Source organism: Ceratotherium simum, chromosome 6 (assembly GCF_057802395.1).
Source record: "Ceratotherium simum simum isolate JZ-2026a chromosome 6, ASM5780239v1, whole genome shotgun sequence".
In the NCBI taxonomy this organism is placed as follows: Eukaryota; Metazoa; Chordata; class Mammalia; order Perissodactyla; family Rhinocerotidae; genus Ceratotherium; species Ceratotherium simum.
In genome coordinates this window covers 45,108,044-45,129,117 of record NC_141905.1, presented here as the reverse complement: position 1 = coordinate 45,129,117, position 21,074 = coordinate 45,108,044, and the positions used below count along the sequence as shown (strand labels likewise).

The 21,074-nt window shown below is 35.2% G+C and overlaps 1 protein-coding gene across 7 annotated transcripts in view; it reads right to left on the bottom strand.

The window, feature by feature from the left end:
• PCDH15 (protocadherin related 15) overlaps positions 1 to 21,074 on the bottom strand; it is a 1,681,754-nt gene that overhangs the window by 440,444 nt on the left and 1,220,236 nt on the right. For all 7 annotated transcript variants that reach the window (XM_087432193.1, XM_087432194.1, XM_087432195.1 and 4 more), the window contains one exon: positions 8,810 to 8,980. In XM_087432193.1, coding sequence (XP_087288319.1) covers positions 8,810 to 8,980 — 171 coding nt within the window. The remainder of the gene's footprint in view (positions 1 to 8,809; positions 8,981 to 21,074) is intronic.

Below are 21,074 nucleotides of genomic sequence, written 5' to 3'. Positions count from 1 at the left end.
ATATCATTTGGAAAGTAAATAAATCAGTTGCTTTGCCCATGGTCTATTTATTCCCCTTCCTTGAGGATCTTTGCAGATGATCTTGGTAAAGCGCAAATCAGAAGGATTACTATTAGGCTGCCTACGAATCAAATTGGTTTAGAGCTGTCGTAGTAGAGAAATAATATGCTTTCAGAAAAAGCTTTACCAAAAAGCCAACTCCACATACTTATGGTTTCTAAAAAATAAAGTTGTATGTGAACAAGTTTACAGGTTGTATTTATCACTTTTCCTAGTATTAGCTACTCAATTATTTTTGTGATGACCTTCCCAGGTTGAACTATCCATTTTATTATCATCTCTTGGCCACACATTTGCCTCAACATAGTTTAAACTATTAAAATACGTTATCATATCCTTTACTATTTATGTTAATCAAGAGGAACTAAACAAACGAATATGTGACATAAAATTGATTTTGCTAATAAGAAAACATAGCAGATGAAAATATATTTCTTATAGAGGAATAATTTTATGTAGGTCTTTTTTTAACATAGGAACACTTTTTTTCTAGTAATAATTTACAGAGAATTCCAAATATAAAGCAGATAAATAAATTCAGTTACCTTCATACAAAGACACACTATGCAGCTATTATTTCTATGCAGCTATTTATAAAGTAAGATATACATTCATGAAAAGGAAAATTGCAATTTATTTCAATTAAGTAAATATTTACTGATCATACTACATTTGAGACACTGATCTAGGAGTTTGGGATAAGATAGCAAAGAAGATAGGCAAGGTTCTTGTTCATAGTGTGTTTATATTTCTCAGGAAGTAGACAGACGTTAACCAATTAAACAAATAAATGTACAAGGAATTTCCACATATCAAACTGATCTGCATACAATAAAACAAGGTCATCTATTACCAAATTCTTGGTGGAAGCAGGCTGCTGTAGACTGTGTGGTCAGGGAAGGCTTCTCTGAGGAAGTAACATTTGAGTTGAAACCAAATAAATAAAGGAGCCAGACACAGGAAAATGTCAGAAAAGAACATTCTAGAAAGAGGCAGATAAGAGCATATGCCCTCAGTTGAAAGAGCATGGCACATTAAAGGATAGAAAGAAGGCAAAGGAGCAGGTATGGGATGAGGTCAGAGTCAGTCCGTTCGAGCTGTTATAACAGAATATCTTTAGACTGACTGGCTTATAAATAACAGAAATTTATTTCCCACAGTTCTAGAGGCTGGGAAGTCCAAGAGCAGGCACCAGGAGAATCAGTGTCTGATGAGGGCCCACTTCCTGGTTCATAGATGTCCATCTTGGCACTGTGTCCTCACTTGTGGAAGAGAGGAGGGGTCTCTCTGGGTCTCTTTTATAAGGGCACTAATCCCACTCATGAGGGCTCTGCCCTCATGACCTAATCACCTCCAAAAGGCCCCACTTCCAAATACCATCACATTGGGGATTAGGTTTCTTCATATGAATTCTGGGGGGACACAAGCATTCAGTCTATAGCAGTCAGTGATAAAGGACTGTGTAGGACTGTATAGGGTGTCATAGGAAGACACATAGATACAATCATTTAATGAGAAGCTATCATAGTGTTGAAGCAGGGAAGTGACATGATCTGATGTCCTTTTTTCAACACCATTTTGATGAGATTTCAGGCAGACTTGATAGCCAGCTATAGCAGGATTTTAGGCAAAAATGTGCAATGGCTTGATTATATATTTGCCTTACATATTTGGGTTTTCAGCTGTCTAGGATTCATTTCCCATTTAACAGTATCTCTGTTTTCTTAAAGAAATTACCTATGTTTATTGGACATAGTTTCATCAGGGACTCTGTGTTAGGGTTGTCCAGAGAAACAGAACCAACAGGATATATGTGTATATTACTTGAGAGAGAGAGAGAGAGAAAGACAGAGAGAGCAAGAGAGATTATAAAGTTATCTCTATCTACCTATGCATCTAGAGAGAGAGAGAGATTGAGAGAGAGATTTATTTTAAGGAATTGGCTCATGCTGCAATTGTGGAGTTTGGCAAGTCCAAATTCTACAGGGTAACTCAGCAGGCTGGAGACTGAGGGAAGAACTTGAACAGTTCAAGTCCAAAGGCAGTCTGCTGGAAGAATTCCCTCTTCTTGTGGGGAGGTCAGTCTTTTTTTGTTTCTTAAGTCCTTCAACTGATTGGATGAGACCCACCCACATTAGAAGGGTAATCTGCTTTACACAAAGTCTACTGATTTAAATGTTAATCTCATCTAAAAAACACCTTCACAGCAATATCCAGACATGTTTAACCAAATATCTGGGTACCATGGCTTAGCCAAGTTGACACATAAAATTAACCATCACAGGCTCTGTCCCCTCTAGTCAAAGAATGAACATGTGATTCAGGTTAGGTAAATCAGATGCAGTGTCCCTTGAATATGCATTTAAGTGGAGGGTCAAAGAAGTACTCATCCCCATAGTCACTTCCAGATGACATGATCCTGACCCTCCGCCCACAACACATAGTTGTGACTTGTGCTTTCCAATCTCTATTTACTAATCCCTTTAAACAAGTCACCAACAGACACAGTGAGGCCTGTGTCCATCTAATACTTCACTTTTACAAAATAGGCCAGATTCATTTAGTTTGTTTGAAATCAAAAAACTATAATTGCCTCAAGCAGAATCCAGATATTTGGAAAGACATGCATCAAATTAACCATGATTGTCCCGGAGATTGGGCTTTGAGGATTGAGGGTTTCCGAGGTTGGATGTGTATAATTTTTAAAAATTTTTCTGTATAATTTACAACTAGCAGCCAATCTTTTTTAAATTAAAGTATACAATTAAAAACTTTCTAAATTAGCAAGTGGGACAAAAGCAGAGTTTTAAATGTTATGTGGAGTAGAAATCCTATCTTTAACTACAGTAGAAGCCCCGGAGGTGCCTCTGAAGAACTGGAGGTTTTGTGGGGCAATTTGAAAAACTTCACTGAAATCCATTGTTTTTGTAGTCATAAAAAAAGAAAGAAAGGGAGCAGGACATTTGCTTCCCGTGAGGACACTTAAAATTTGATTCATTGATATATTTTTGGCTCACAGTATTACCTTGTGGCATTTTGCATTAGCTGCTGCCTCTTCCCAAAGCAATCATATATCACATAATTAATTCAGCACAAGTGGTGACTGCGCCAAATCTGTTTATTTAAAAAATGACTCCACTGTTCTTCTCAATAAAGATATTGCATTCTTCTAAAGGATCAAAGTGAGACGGAATTAATTAGGAATAGCACAATCAGAATAAATTAGGCTATACTGACATACACAACTCAGTTTTTAAAGCTGAAATTTCAATTAAAGATAGCTGGATATTTAGTAACTAATTTGAATTAGCTGCTTCCTCCCTTGAGTCTCTGAGTAAACACCCAGTCAGATGAAGAAATTCCAGTGACAATGATAATAATAATACCAATAACTAATATTATTAAATCCTGGTATATATAGACACTCTTTACATACGCACATTTGTGGTAAATATACTCTCATTGTAAGTGAGAAGGCAGGAGCCATGCTTATTTGTATTTATATCCAGTATCTCAGTGCACAATAAGTATTTCTTGAAATTTTAATTAATGAATTAATTCAGCTCAACATTTACTGAACATTTACTATGTGAAGCAAATGGGTTACACATTAGGATATAATGACAAATAGGAAATTAAGGAACTCATAGTCTAGTGAAAGAGAAACAGGTAAAGAGACTGTAACACAATGAGGAGTTCAGTACTTATGGTAGGAAGACACAGAAAAAAACTTAATTTTGAGGACCTATCATTTCAGACTAACTGAGATGAACCTTGAATAACAAATATAAGCTTTATACATGAAACAAAGTGGCAGGAAGGGAGGGTAATTCTCAGAGAAGTTCAGGTACAGATGCAAAGCTCTGTGTTTCCTGACAAGTTGCTTTAGGCAAGTTAGAAGAGATGAGACTGGAAAGTGGTCAGATATAAAATTATATTAAATGATATGCTAAAAGCTTTAGAACTTATTTGGTAGATGATGGAAAACATTGAAGCTTTTTATTTTAAATAGCAAAAGATCAGATCAGAATTGTATTTCAAAAAAATAACTGCCTTCAGTGAGATGATGGTTGAAGGAAGGAGAGACTAGAGGCTGGGGGTCCAGAGTTGAGAGTGTTTTTAAATGGGTATTTTGGCAGAGGAAATCTACCATCAAACATACCTGAGTAACACTTCATATAGTGCAGAAAGTGTCTTTGGAGATTGACTGAGTTTGGGATAGGGGATTATTGAAGTCTAGATCCAAATCAACAATGACCCCAAAGGTAACAGGAGGTAACATGAGAGTAGGCACGGATGCATTACAATGCACGAGAAAGGATAATGAGACATCTGTGGGAAATACAGGTCAAAATATCTAGAAAAAGTTAGAAATGTAAGCTTGGAAGTCAGGAGAGACTTCAAGTCAGAAAACACTTCTACAACACACAGATCTTCCTTATTTGGAAAAAGAATAGAAATGGTTTGGTGAATCTTAGTGACAACTACAGTGAAGAAAAAAAGCTGCAAAGAACAGAAGTCTGGAAAATCCCTAAGATTTAAGAACAAGCATAAATAAATAAACAAATACATAGAAGAATCCAAGCAGAGAGATTCAGTTACCAGAAACAAAGACCATCAAAGATTTTGGAGGAGACACCCAGGGCTATCAAGGGGGTGCGAGTTCCCAGATTGTAATACATTTAATGAGTATGTGGCGAGAGGAAATAATAAATGTTATACATCTCTGCAAATCACCACCACCCTTGTAATAACTGAGAAAGCTTCCCTGGAAGGAGAGGGCACCATAAATAAAGCAGAGGAGCTATCTTTGACAGTTACATGGAAACTAAGTTCTTTATGACAAAGATTACAGTGGAGCTATTAGTGGCTAGCCGGTCCTAGAACCCAACCCAATGCTGTAAACACAGATGGGGAAGAACTCATTAGAGTATGGATTCTAGCTACTAGATGACTATATCTGGTAAGCAACTAATACTGAAATACTGAAAACTGCATGGCACAACAAATAAAGAAAGTATATATATATATATATATATATATATACATACACATAGATAATATGTCAATATTATCAAATCAGTTATGGTGTTTCTGTGCAGGGACAAATTACTCAGCAGAAAACCAACCAACCAAACAGTATGCAACTGTTCAGTTCTGAAAAAAAGTGTGTAAGGATTTACTGTGTCTTTGTGCTTCAATAGAAAGTCGAGAAAAGAGAGCCATGGATTCTGTACTCTCCTAAATCTATAGAATTTTTCCATAATACTAAAATGTCCACTAGATAGGCATAATAACAACTTTAAGAGAGTTAGAAAGTGAGAATAAATTTACACAATGTATTGGAAGGATTTTATCTTTTCCCAGTTTTCAAGTCTCCTCAATTACCATAGAGTTCAGCATACATTAGGGTCCAGTCAATATTTACCAAATTAATAAAAAAATAATAATTAGGACTACAAATTGCTTTAGGACTCCTGAGACACCAGATTTATATATTTACATATTCAATATAATATTAATCTTAGTGTTTGTGAAGACATTAATTTTTGCTGAAGACAGTTTTCTGAGTAGAAAAACATAGAAAACATTTACTAAATAAGTTTATCTCGAAACATGATTATTTGCATTTCAATAAACGGTAGATTTTTATTTTCATTATATCCTGATTTGTGAGTTGAACGCTGTGCTAGACTACCTTTTAAAGTTTTTCTGAGCTGATAAATTCTGCACACGTTGTGATGGAACTAAGAATGGTTTCTCAAGTCAAGAATACTACTGAAGTAATTGGTGGAAAATTTCACATCAACACAGAAGGTGAGCAGGTGTCAAAGCTTTCAAAATTTGAAGAATTAGTTCAGGAAAGGATCAGCAAGTATGTAATTAGAGTCATCGTGTCCTGTCTACCAGACATAAATGGTTAGTTCTCTCGCTCTGAATAGCAAGATCTTACTTACTGAAATTTCCAGAAATTTTAGCAAAATATGTAAGGGAAAATAGAAAGAAAGAAAATTTTTAAAAATGAAAAGACAGACACAAACACAGCAATTTGAATGTGAAACTCAAAAACTAGCTCTAGTTCTTAACGCTAGTGATCCAGAGGGGATCCAAAATGACATGTAGAAGAACACATGGAAATCTGATGTCAGTACTATGGCTGATTTTATTTTCCAGTGATTGCCACAATAAAACTTCCTTCCCCATATGTTCTCCTTACAATGTGACTTCTACATTTCTCCCATCAGAAAATAGTATTTACGTCTACTCCTTGAATCTGGCAGAGGTTTGACTATAGCAGAAGTGACATTGCAAATTACAAAGCTAGTTCATGAAAAAGTTCTGCCTAATTCTCTCAGGGAGCTTGTGCTTAGAACGCAGTGCCTTACTGTAAGGAAGCCCAAACAGCCTAGCAGAGGCCCACATAGAATAGAAATGAAGCTTCCAGCTCAGAGTCCTGGCTGAACTCCAGCCAACAGCCAGAATCAACTTGCTAAGTTCACCCTTCTGAAAGTGCTAGCCAGCCCTCAGTCAAGGTGCTTCAGCCAATGATGTGTGGGGCAGAGATGAGATGTTCCCTCAAACCTGCCAAAATTGCAGCTTTATGGGCAAATTTAAAGATGTAGTTTGAAGCCACTAAGTTTTGGTGGTTTGTTACAAAGTGATTGATAATCAAAACAAGTGCCTAATTTTGCAAGTAAACATTTATTTTTCTACAAGACAATGAAAATGTACACTTTAATGAATAAATATCTGCCATAATTATTTAGGTATGTAAAACTAAAATCTTCTTTGTTTCACAGAATGTTAAAGAAGGGGTCAATCTGTTAAAAATGAATGAAGCATAAAGTTTGATCATTCCGGAATTTATAGGATAACATTTAATTCAAGTTACATGTTTTAAAAGAAAACACTTCTTACTTATCAGCTGTAAGGCCATGGAAAGTTACTTAAACTCTGTACCTCAGACATCTCATCTGTAAAATGACTATGATAGTGGTAACTAACCAAGAGGATTTCAGTTAATGTTTTTATAGAGTTTAGCACAGTTCATGACAAACTGAACGATCTACATAATGATTAATCATTACTAACATTTATGTTATTATCCCAAATCTGGAGTATGGCTTTGTCTCTAGCATGAAACTGCACAGAAATGAGACATGCTTAGTCTGTAATCTGGAAGAGAGAGGAGCGGATGCTCAAAGATCCTTTATAAAGTCAATATACTCTGCTTTTCAAGCAGCAAACTCTGTCTTCCTTTACTTCTCTCAATACATCAAGTACTGTTAAACAGTCTGATCTGACTGATTCATTGATTTTAGTCTTTATTATATCAGTGTGTCTCTTCTCTTGGGATCTCACTGGTATACCAGCTACATAAATTAATTCAGAAAAATTAATTAATAGTAAAAATATTATTTTTCCTCATGATTTCCATTAAATCTTTCAAAGAAGAATTTAATGTTCACCATGGTTAATAGTCTTCTTACTGGTTTTCAACAAAATAATATCATGACATATAACTTTAGGTAATCTATGACTATTTGTTAAGGCAAGTTCTATATTAGCCTTTCGGTCTGCAAAATTACTTGCTTGAGCTGAAAATTTACATTATTTTCTTCATTCAGTGCACGTCATAACATTTATTCTTTTTCTCTCCAGCTTTTTTTGTTTATGCAAGCCAACTAGACCAAGAATTATTTATGTCAGTAGACACAAAAGTGCTTCTCAATCATTTAAGATCTACCGTGAGTAAAGCTGGTAGGTACAACGCTGGATGAGAACTCTTTGAAGTGAATAGAATGCAATGTAACTTACATTTAGGAGAAGGAATTTCGGTTTTATTCTTTAAAAAATCTCAAATACAGAGAGGATCTCCAAAACCACAGTTCTTACATGTTTGGAAAAAAAAATTCAAATACCTTCCAACAAATTCTGACATCATGAAGCATGTTACTAACCCAGAAAGCTGAATGCTTTCCAGAGGGACAACAAAAACATTAGTCAAATAGTCGACTCCTAGGAATCTGACTTCTCTAAAAAAATTAATATTTTTTTACTTTCAAGGGATAAATTGATATTTCAGCTTAAGCAGGATATCCATTTGCCTTATAATTTTTATTCTTAGGTACAAATATTTATCATCCAGGCAGGCCCAAGGTGTGAATTCCAAGCTGATAGCAATTTATAGCTCCATTAGAATTTTTAAAAAACAGATGCAGAATCAAGTGTAGAAAATACGTCTTCATGCCTTACCTTTCTGCTTTTTTAAATACATCTTTAAGGGATAGATACTAGCATTCAGGATTCGTTAGCTCCCACCTCCAAACAGCCAAGCATAATCTCCAATAACATTTCAAGACTCTAAAAGGCTAAAGAGTATCCTATCCTCTCCCTTAGGACTGCATGTTTACAAGTGAATTTAGGAAATACTGGAGTTATTTCTCTGAGTTTCTCAGAACATGTTGGGAACTGAACTCTGTTATGATTTATAGTTAGAAAAAATAAAATAAAATAATCAGTGTCAAATGGGTTGTTGTTTCCTGACATACTTCCTACTTTGTAAACTATATAATTATGCATCGTGACCAAAAATTTGCCCATACTCTCTGAAAATGGGTCTGGACATAAATATTTTTCCATATAGTGAAATTTGCAATTCTCACCTAATATGTCTCCAAAATACTTGAACAGGATCTCATTGGGGTTAAAGAGCTGTAAGTGAAGGGGAAAAAATGAGAGTATTTACCGGAGTTCTCAACTCAGGTATGGCAGCTTGATAGGTGAGTGGGCGACAATCACGAGTATTTGGCACGAGGACACAAGGAAGAAACATGGGACCCAAGTCATCTCCATCCAGAACATCCACCGTGAGGGTGGTGGTGGTGGTTCGCCGTTCATTGAGATTTTGTGCACGGTCCTGTGAAAGCAGAAAAAAGAAAAAAAAAAAAATGATGGACTTAAAAGTTCCCTTCATCTTGACAAAACCGTAGATAGAGACAGGTTTCTTCCTGACTATAGGCATCTGACCTCCCTTTTCTTAGAGCATTTACTTTAGAAAACTTACGATTGTAAATACTTTCTCTGCCACTTTGAAATGTAAATCTCCCAACTCAAAGTTTTGCCAGTTTTACAACCTAGGACTCTTTCTCAAGGACCAGGGAATCATCCCTTTGAAATGCAATGATCAGGGAAGACGGAGCTCCTCCGAGTAACCAGTCACCGTGGGATGGTAAGAGCTTAACTTTCATAGGAGGCTTTCTCCAAATTGTGAAACCATCTCCCATCACGAAGATACAAGAAAGTTTACTTTTCCTTCGAAAAGGCCAATTAGCAAACACAGATGGCCCTTGATTCCTCCACCCCCACTCTAGATCTTTTTATTTTTTTGGATGATACTTCAAGCAATTTAGGTTTATTAGATAAATTTTGGTTACTTAAAAAAATACTTCAGTAAAGAAAAATGAAGGGGGAAATTAAGGGAAGAAAAGAAAAAAAAAGAAAACCCACCAGGTCTGCTGTACTCTTATCAGAGAAATGTTTTTTTATGTCTCTCATAAGCTTTTCTATTATAAAGTATTTTGAGAGCATTCCTTGTCTCCATGTAGTCTCCTGATGTCACTAAAATAACCTAATTTTCCAGGTTTCTAAATAAGAATTGTTTTATTTTGTTTTTATTCTCTGACACTCTAAAAAGCTACAATTTTTGAGAAGAGTGATCTTGTACCAGTAATGAGAATTATGTTTGAAATTTTTTCCACTACAGAATGTATAGCCAAACAACAATTTTTTTGTTTTTTGGCTTTTAGTTTTTGTTTTTGTTTTTTTTCCAGTTTTATTAAGGTATAATTGACACACAGCACTGTATAAGTTTAAGGTGTACAGCATAACGTATTTGACTTACATATATTGTGAAACGATTACGACAAGTTTAGTTAATATTATCATCTCATATAGATACAAAAAAAAAAAGGTTTTTTCCTTGTGTTGAGAACTCCCACCTCAGCCCTTAACAACCCTCCAGTCTCTCTTTTCACTAGAGTTGAGTTCAGACTGCGTTCTGGTCTCCCTATTACAATAGCCTTGAATAAAGTCTTCCTTACCCATTTAACTTTGTCCAGTGAAATTTTTGCTTTGATAATATGTTGTTATTAACTAAAATCCATACTTTATTGAGATTTTCCTAGTTTTTACCTAGTACCTGTTTTTTCTTCCAGGATCCCATCTAGGATACCAGTCATCATGTCTTGTTAGGCTCCTTTTGGCTCTGACAATTTCTCAGACTTCCCTTGTTTTTGATTACCTTGGCAATTTTGAGTACTAGTCAGATATTTTGTAGAATGTCCCTCGATGGGGGCTTTGTCTGTTGTTTTCTCAAGATTAGACTGGGGTTATGCGATTTGGGGAGGAAGACCACAAAGGTAAAGTGTCATTTCATCACATTATACCAAGAGTACATATTATTAACATGACATCTCTTATATTAACTTTGATCACCTGGCTGAGGTTGTGTTCCTCAGATCTCCCCACTGTAAAGTTACTTTCTTTTTTCCCTTTCCATTTCTTTGTAAAGACATTACTATGTGCAACCCACTTTAAGGAGCAGGAATGATTTCATTAGAAATTTACATTAATTTATTTATCTAAAGAGTGTTTATCACAAGGATACAAGGGAGAAACATTGGACTCAAGTCATCTCCATCTAGAACATCTACTATGAAAGTGGTGGTGGCAGGTTGTCATTCATTATGATAGAACCTGGAAATGTCTTTACTTTCATAGTATTTAATTATCTTGAAGAATCATTATATTTTTCTGTCTCTTTAAAATTCTATTCTGTACAACTCCAAAAAGTAATTATACTTACATGAATATTTGTAGCAGTGCTATTCACAATAGCTAAAAGTGGGAAACAGTTGAAATATCCATCAATAAATGAATGGATAGACAAATACATATATGCAATGGCACAGCCACAAAAAGGAATGAAGTGCTGATATATACTACAACATGGATGAATGTTGAAAATGTTATGCCAAGTGAAAAAAGCCAGATAAAAAAGGCTGCATATTATATGATTCCATTTATACGAAATATCAGATTAGATAAATCTGTAGAGACAGTACAGAAATTGGTCCTGCAAGGGGCTGAGAGAGCAGAGATAGGAATGGCAAGCAACTGATTAAGGGGTACAGGGTTTCTTTTTGGAAGGATGAAACTGTTTGGGAAATAAACAAGGGTGGTGGGTGAACAACAATGTGAATGTGCCAAAGTCACTGAATTGGTAACTTTAAAATGGTTAATTTTATATTATGTGAATGTACCTCATTAAAATTTTTTTAAAAAGTAATATACTAATAGACTGGTATTTTATTTTATGGTGCTTATAAAACATTTTCCCATTTGACATTTACCAGACATCAATATTTGCTGACCAATTTAAAAATATCCTTCTTTCTTAAGCTTTGTGCATAAGACTGCATTCCAGTTGTGTTCATTCTCAATCTGGTTGCTCAAGAAAGGTTGTAAAGAAGTGTTCTAAGGTAAGAGCTCAGTAAACAGAAATCTCTATTTGTGGAATTTTGCAAGTGCAACCTTTCTGGAATGTAATAACATTGTGACTCTAGTATTCTTTGATGTTTAGATCCATTATAAAATAGATTATGGCCAAATCATTGATTAGGAAAAAGTTTAAATTTCCAAAGTGTGAGGACTCACTCGGACCCTGAGAGTTGATATAAAAATTATTTTAAACTAAAGACATTTGAGATTGAACATATACAGAAAGAAGCCCTCTCAGAGATTCCCTTATCTTACTAAAGACAGAAACTTCTGGAAGTGAAGCTGCCATGAATCCCCTCTCTGGGGGAGTTTTATGACCATGAAGAAAAAAAACAACAACAAAAAAACTCAACTAGCATCTGCATAAACATACATTATCACAAACTATAAAGTTAGGTTTATATACCCATCTTAATGGGAGATAGGGAAGAAAAGGCTGCTGTGGGAAGAACAAATGGGTTTCTAGGGAGAACAAACAGCAGATAATGTTTATTATATCTAGTACAGTTGAAAATATAGTAGGAGCAGCAAATAACATATGAGATAATTTTGATGGTTCACAAATGAACTTTTAAAATGATACTTAAAATGTATGAGTTTTGAGTATATATACAAAAATCTTAATTTAACATCAATTTATGGGTTTATTTTATATTTTAGAAAACATAACTGGTTCATCAAACCTATCATTTTATTTTATTTTTTTAATGAGTTTTTTTTTGGGGGGGAAGATTGGCCCTGAGCTAACATCTATTGCCCATCTTCCTCCTTTTCCCCCTTTTTCTCCCCAAAGCCCCAGTAGATAGTTGTATGTCATAGTTGCACATCCTTCTAGTTGCTCTATGTGGGACACCGCCTCAGCATGGCTTGATGAGTGGTGGGTAGGTCTGTGCCCACGATCCGAACTGGTGAACCCAGGCCGCCTAAGCAGAGTGCTCGAACTTAACCGCTACGCCACCGCGCAGGCCCCAAACCTATCATTTTAAAATTTTGATTGCTTAGGATGAAGTTTTAAAAAAGATTGAATCAATCTAGATTTAAGAAAAATATTAAATAAATAACATTTATGTGATATTGGATGTGGAAAAAATATTTTAATATCTCACAAGCAGTATTTCTACAGTTTGCATGTCACTCAGCCTTACACCTTATGTATCACCACTAAGTCACTGTAGTACACAAAGTAGAGGACTTCTATCCTGTCTTTCTTTTAGTCTGTCAGCAACAAATCCCTCACTATTTCCTGCTTCTTTGAGCCATTGTCACTTCACTGTAAAATGGATACAAGTGCATAAGAGAGGGTGTTTATTTACCAAAATACATAATATAGGCTTTTATCTCATAATAGGAAAAGATATCGCTTAGAAAGTGTTGATCTATAAAATATAAATTTTTAAGTGGAAAAAAAAAACTAGAGAACCTACTATGGGGTAGGAAAAATAATTTACTCTCTCCCTTTCTAGATTCTTGGCTGAGACCCCCCCTCGCCCAGTAATAAAAGGCAGATTAATAGGAGAAAAACAAACAGAAGTTTAATAATATGTGTACATCCTGTATAAATGGTAGATACCCAGGGAAATTGAGTAACTCCCTTAAATGGCCCAAGCCCTAACCTTAAATACCATCTCTAGCTGGGAACAAAGGAAGATGTTGGGTAGGAAAGAGCCAAATTTCCAGACAAAGCACAGTAAACAAGGGTATGCTATTATGCAGATTTTAGTCCATGCCTTCTCCATTGATAAGAATTTCTACAGATTTAGTCATCCTCCTCTTCTGGGTACAGAGGGGGAGACATCCTTACAAATTCAGATTTCCCTTATAAACGTCAACTGCTCTTACAAAAGGGTAACTTGTAGATGATTTTCCAAACTCCTCTGGTGTCTGCTGTTTTTTAAAAATAATCAGCCTAAAATAATACTAATGACAAAGAGGCATGTTTTGGGTTCTGCTCCCAAAACTACTATGAGCAGAGATGTAGCAATGAAAAATATGAAAAATATCAACATGGTTTCTACACATGTGGAGATTCCCCATGATTTGACACCAATATACATATCATAAAGAGAGATATGAAAATAGGTCTCATACACACTCCTAACTTGTGAGCTCACGGAAGATGTTGCTAATCCATGATGCTCTTCTCCCAGTTTGGAACCAAATTTGATCTTAAAAGTTTGTCTAAAGCAAAGCCCCTGGTAATTGAGATAAAAAACAAAATGAAAAAAACTTGTCTTTCTAGTAAAATGCTACTGCTCAAGACTGCTCTGGATAAAAGAAATAGCATTCTAAATTGGGAGTGGTATAAATAAAACATAATTTTTGCATAAATATTTTATGTGAGTTCATTAAGTTTACGTTTTTGTCATTGCTTTGTGAGAATCCAATACATATTAAAAACTACCAAAAAAAAAATTCCTTACTCCTCTCTCATTTTCCTCCCTCATTTCTCTTCTTCTTTTCTTTTTTAAGAAATAAGATAATATTTTAAATTTTAAATATTTAAAAATAAGGTAGTATTTCATTAATTTAGGGAACTGTGACTGTAACTGGCAAGCAAGAATATATCTCTTTTAAAACTTATCTAAGTTTGACTGTTTAATTTCTATTTTCTCAATGTGCATTATTATTTCACATATCTTTATACATTTGCTAACATTAAACATTTAATTACATGAAAACTTTAATCAACTTCTATAAAAATAAATCACAATTTAACAACTGTGAGTACAGCTATGCAAGGAATTGCAGATGATACAAAGAATAATCCAGCATAAAAGCTTATATGCATTTTCTAGTAAAACCAACACAGAAGAGACAAAGCAAATAACCATTGGTGGTCTTGACATCAACATGAGCTTCAATCATGGTCAGCCATTTTTTAACCATGGAGCTCATTTTGTGACGAGTAAGATCCATGCCATGGAAGTTAGTTAGGCAGTTTTTGCCCTGAACATCCTCAGTAATTAGCTTGAATTTTCCAAATGCAACTTTATCATTCTGCAGATCAGCAGGGCTTATTTCAAAAACATGACCCTTGAGGCCATCAGGTGCGATTTTGGTTTCTTGATTTCTCATGACTAATGTTTTTCCAATATTTCTTACAGTAAACATAGCTGATGCTTTCACATCGTACCAATCTTTCTTAGAAAATGGATCAACCACTTTCTTCCTCGCTCCCTTTTTGCCACCTTTCGTAAAAATCAGATTCAGAAGACCACCTACACTCAGCACCAATAGGTCTGCCAAATCCGGAAAAAGATGATGGAAATCATGACCCGAGAGGTGCAGACAAGTGACTTGAATGAAGTGGTCAATAAATTGATTCCAGACAGTACTGGAATGGCCATAGAAAAGGCTTGCCAATCTATTTATCAACTCCATGATGTCTTTGTTAGAAAAGTAAAAATGCTGAAGAAGCACAAGTTTGAATTGGGAAAACTCATGGAGCTTCACGGTGAAGGTAGTAGTTCTGGAAAAGCTACTGGGGACGAGACAGGTGCTAAAGTTGGAAGAGCTGGTAGATATGAGCCACTAGTCCAAGAATCTGTTTAAAATTCAGACTTTTAATGGAGACAAATAAAAAATCTTATTTGTGGGGGAAAAAAAAGTGCTTATATGCAAGAATTTAAAAGCATACACATATCTTCAACACAGAATCAAGAAAGCCATAGGAATATTCATCAGAGTGTGGGATTCAACCTAGCTGGAGCATTCTGTCAATGCCTCACAAGGAAGTGGTATTGACTTGGTCCCTAAATCCTTAGCGTCTTTACTCAAAGCTTCCAATCCTCCGGCCCCATATGATGGGAACACAATGTACAACTTTTCAGAGTGATATTGTAACATGATGTCTGGCATATCAAAGACACCCACTGTTTTTGAATGACTTATTTACTAAATAAGTAGAAATAATTCATCAATACATTGCAAGAAAGAACTAATATTTTTTTTTTTTGAAAAAGGAGATATGTGCCTAGTAGAACTTTAAGGAAAGTTACTTTTATAAATAACTCCAAGATAACTACCTCATTGTCACAATCCACTCTTTTTACAAAGCACATTTTTATAAACTTGCAAATATTTCAACTATGATAATGTTAAGGCAATAAAACACCTCTAACTGTCAGATGATAAGTAAGACTTCAACTCCAGCATCCCAATTGAAAGGCTTTCTTGCTATAAAATAGTTTAATTGCCCACTATTCTTTGATCAAACTAGAGACAAATGCTAATTTCTAATTCATAAAGTTCCAGCTCTATATTTAGAAGTGGATTAAGTTAAATATTGGTTGTGTGAAGTAAGACCAGAAAAGAAGTAGAGTCTAACAAATATTATGAAATTATATGAAACCCAGATTTAAAATAAATTTGAGGCAGACATGCTGATGTTCCAATTTATTTTTGAGGCAATGTCATAGGAATCTTGGAATACAGAGACTTCCAACATTTACGTACACAGTATTCAAGCAGTTTGTAGTTTAACAAAATGGCTAGAAGCACCAACCAGACTTGCTCGTAGATACATATATTAAAGATTCTTTCATTACCTTATCAAGTATTTGCAGTACAGAAAGATAAAAAAATTACAACATAGTTATGGAGCTGCCCTGAGTCTTTTCACCCTAACTCAGTTACTTTAAGACCATTGAGGTGTTTGTTTTGCTACTGTTCACTAATGATAGATGGAATATCACTGACTGAAATTTTAAAACTTATCCTAGTAACTGGACTCTGTTAGATTTCTTTCTTCAGAAAAGAAAACGGCAACAAGATTGCATTGGTCTAGATCACTGGAGAAGTGAGTTCTATGTTTTTCTCTTGAACGTGTCTTTTCATTTGAGACATTAACCTAATTTTCCTTAATTTTTATGCATAGTGGTAGACAGAATAGTATCATATTTTACATCACCACATGCTACTTATCATCCTTGCTGAATATTTTCTAAATATTTGTGAAACCATTGACCACTATCCTCCCATTTCAGTCCCACTCCCTAGAATATGCCCAAGAAACTGGCAGAACAAAAAACAATGGGTATAAAATTAGCACTTATTCCACATATCAATAGGAAGGAGACATAAGGGAAGGTCAGGGTAGGGGTTATTTCTGAAAAGTTGTTTACACAGGTTGAAATCTAAAAGTATAGAAAGTGATTTTTATATCCGAATCCGTATGATTGCAATGTTTACACACTTTTTTTTTTTTTTGTGAGGAGATCAGCCCTATGCTAACATCTGCCAATCCTCCTCTTTTTTTTTTGCTGAGGAAGACTGGCCCTGGGCTAACATCCATGCCCATCTTCCTCCACTTTATATGGGACACCACCACGGCATGGCTTGCCAAGCAGTGCATTGGTGCGCACCCGGGATCCGAACCGGCGAACCCTGGGCTGCCGCAGCGGAGCACGTGCACTTAACCGCTTGCGCCACCAGGCCGACTCTACACACTTTTTTTGAATGTGCATAGCCATTAAAAGAAAAGACAGAGTTAAGAAATAATAATATCGTATTTTAAGGAATTATAATACCTTGTTATGAAAGACAGCTAATCTTCTCTAGATTTTTGATATTTGAGAAAATATAGAATATATTTATAGAATATGAGAAAATATATAATAGTCCAGCTACTGTTAAAATAATTCAGAAATTATTCTTGCAATGATTCCAAATTAAATGTAAACTTTTTCTTTCCGACAATTATTTAAGGGCTCTTGAGTACTTAAGAGTGCTTAGTATTTCCCTCAGGACAACAGTAATAGGAGAGTTGGCTTTGAAGAAAATCTCTATAGGGATGAGTTTGATTCCTTTGTGACTTAGAGTAACATATCAAAATTGGAGTTCTTGGTAACTGAATGTACTGGAAATTTCAACAAAAGGAAAATTCATTGAACTTTGTACTTCTCTGAACTTCCTTTTCTGGATTTTTTTCTAGAATTAATTATTCCCTCATTGGATATTCATATTTCAAATAAACAGAATGGGCAATGATGTTGCAAATATTCTCAAGAAAACAAGTGATAAGTTTTCTAATGTTGATCAACCAAAACTCATCCAATTTATTTAAGAATCATAACATGATCACGTGGATAAAAAGAAACTTCCCAGCACATGAAATTTGATGGCTCCCTTTGCAAATCAATCAAACCTCTATACGATAAAAGCAAAGCCAGGCCAGAGCTGAGCAATGTTCAGTAATTTGTCTTCAGACTTCTTAGATTCCATCTACTTTAAAGCCAAAATTTATGCTCATATTTCAATTCTCCTTATCACTCCAAGATAATATGTAGGTTTTTAATGTACATAATTTATATTGTACATTGGTTTACATACATAAAAATAAAATAATATAAAAATAACATAATAAAAATAAACAAAGAAGACTATAAAAGAATAATAAGAAAGATATTTTATATATATGGATATCATTATTTTATATAAACATAGAGATATAAATTATGCAGATATTGGTATATACAAAGCAGTAAACCAGCTCTCTGAGAAAAGAAGCCCTGATTCGTAGCATGTGTCACTTTTCATACTGTAAATACTCCCACCATGGCCACCAACGTGAGGTCACTGAACTTGAAGTTGGGAAGAGATACCCACAATCAGCCCTCAAGCAAGTATGAACCAGTTTTCCAGCTCCAATAACCCACTGTTTTAAGTAAATTATATATCTAAAATCTTCTTTATAATTTGTGGGAATGTGATGTATTGTATCACTTGGAAAATAATATGACATTGTCTACTAAGATTAAAAATATCTGCATATATATACATACATACATATATACATAATTTTTCTCATAGTAACTGTATTTTTTAATTATCCATTTTTTAAACAATAAAGTACCAGTACTTAGGAAACCGAGGAGGAAGGAATTCAAGTTTCTCTGGATTGGGATCAAGCTGTGCCTGTACCCACAAAGTTAACGTGGGAAACAAAGTAACCAAAGTTTCTGAGCTTGCGTTGCCGAACAGCAGGAGGACCGCTGATAGGAGAGTAACTTGCCAACAGCCCTCCGCCTGACTAAGCATCACGCAGGAGCCTTGAGAAGCTAAAATGACCGACTGTAAGCTTCACACATCATAGACTAAAGATCCACTGCATGCAACACATAGAATTCCCCCGAATTTGCACATTCGGCCCATGAAGAAATATGAAAGACAGTCGCCCCTGTGCAGAGGACTCTTAGAACTTCAGCCCCCAAGGCCACATGCACCCACTCCCCATCTTATTGTCACAACGTGCTTTGGAAAAACACTTAGAACTGCTTCTTGGCAAGCTAATCTGTAACTGGTAGAAAGAACAACTTGTTAGCAGAAAATTTATGGCCTCTGCCCAAACTGCTCCTTCTGTCCCAGATAAGGAAGTACCTGAGGTTTCCTTAGATTTCTCAGGAACGCTGCATTCAGCAGATCCACTACCGAAGGTACCCAAAGTTCTGCAGTCACCCATCACCTGACATTTCTGAGCCCCCACCCCAATCCCGTTTGCCTTATATAAGTCATTTCCAAGTCAGTTCCCTTTAAGACTGGTCATTTTTAGGACGATAGTCCACCATCTTCCAATTTGCTAGCTTATTGTTTATTAAAGCTCTTTCTCTACCACCACCAGCTTGGCCTTTTATCTTGTGGCGAGCAGACCAAGCCCTTGGTCAGTATCACTTAGTGGTTTATGTAATATTGTAATGATATCAGAATATAGTCCAAGCATTAGTCTAAGTACATTTTCGTTTGCTAACTTGCTAATACTCACAAGAACCCTATCTGGTATGTTTCATTAATATTCCCATTTTATTATTTAGGAAACTGACATACAAGTATGCCCAAAGTCACATAGCTAGTAAATGGCAGAACTGGGATATGAATCCAATCAATGTGGTTCCAGAGTTCATGCTGTTACCACCATGCTATTCTCACTGCCTCTCACGAAAGTCATGAGGGTAGCTATCAATTCCGTGTCAAAAAACAAAAACAAACAAATGAACAAAAGAACCTGACATATAGTTGAATAAATTTTGATACATCTTAATTTTGTATATTCTACAACTATTAAAAGACTATAAGTCCAAAAACATTTAAAAACAACAAAAAACTAATAATCTATATTTAATATTCACATTTTGTACTGTATAATTTAAATTTCTTATAAAAATGATTATTATAGATAAATTCAAATCTTCCATCAAACTTCTTGCCAATTCCATTCCATCCTTTCAATGATTCATCTATATCCTTCTATTTCATAATTTTGTCCCTGAAATGCTAAAAATGTATCATTCTCTCCCTCAGTTATGAGTAGTCTAACAAAGTGGATACAAATAGTTCTAGATGTCTTTATAAATATTTTAAATTGGACAACAATTCAGAAGATTTCTTTTAGCCTCCATTTCTTTAAAAAAATTAGCTCATTTTAAATAGCACAATAAGAATTAGCTTTCAAATACATTCTACAACAATCTGACTTTTCCATAAATTTTATTAGAAATTCTGAGTCAGACGAGGGAAATTGTATATTTTCTTCACATTTTCACTTACATATAAATTTTTTGTAGAAAAAGATTTCAGTTTTTGAGGAGCTCTAAAAGGCCCCACTCCCATAGATTTTACTTTTTCCTATAACGATAGTTTTCACTCTAGTCTCTGCCACTGGAAACCAAGACAATCCACATTCAATTGGGAAAAAAAAAGAATTTTGAATGAAAACCTGGAATTTTGGCTTCAAAAATTAGATTTCTATCTATATTTACCCACATACATTTTATATACGCATTTATAGATACATGCGTCTATACACACACAGACACACATACACCCTTTCTTGTGAAATATCTCTAAGAAAGGCAAAATATGGCCATTTAGTGACACTTTGTTGCATATAAACTTGTTCAGAACAGCCGATGGAGGATACTTTCCTTTGCCACTACTTGCTGTCTTTCTGTTCTGCTATATGAGTAAGATTATAACACTTAGGAGTCATTAATGGCACAGGCTGTCTTCAGAGTCTACCTACCTTTCAGAACATGGGCCTGTCACTTGTTATGGGACTTTTTCAACGTTAGATGCTATCTGTGGCCAGCCTTGTTTTTTTGCAAAGATGCTAGCCTCATTCTTCTCCTCGCTAATGAATTTTTTTTCCCAGGTCATCAATGTGCCCAGGCCCAGGAGATGAACCATACTTGGTGTCATCTAGAGATGATTTCTCATTCCCCTTCACCACAAACAGACTTCCTCAACCTTCCTTTCTGCTATGCTGACTCATGTGATCCAGTTCTGTAGGGGGAAGTTGGGTGGGAGAGGACTCTGGGAAACAGTTTCCTCTCAGATAAAAGAAGACAGAACCAACAAACATAAAAAGAGTCCTAGTTTTTCCACTCTTTCCACCTGCTTACGTTTCGATTTGAAATACAGTTGTGATGCTTATGGCTGTGATATTCACTAGGACCTAG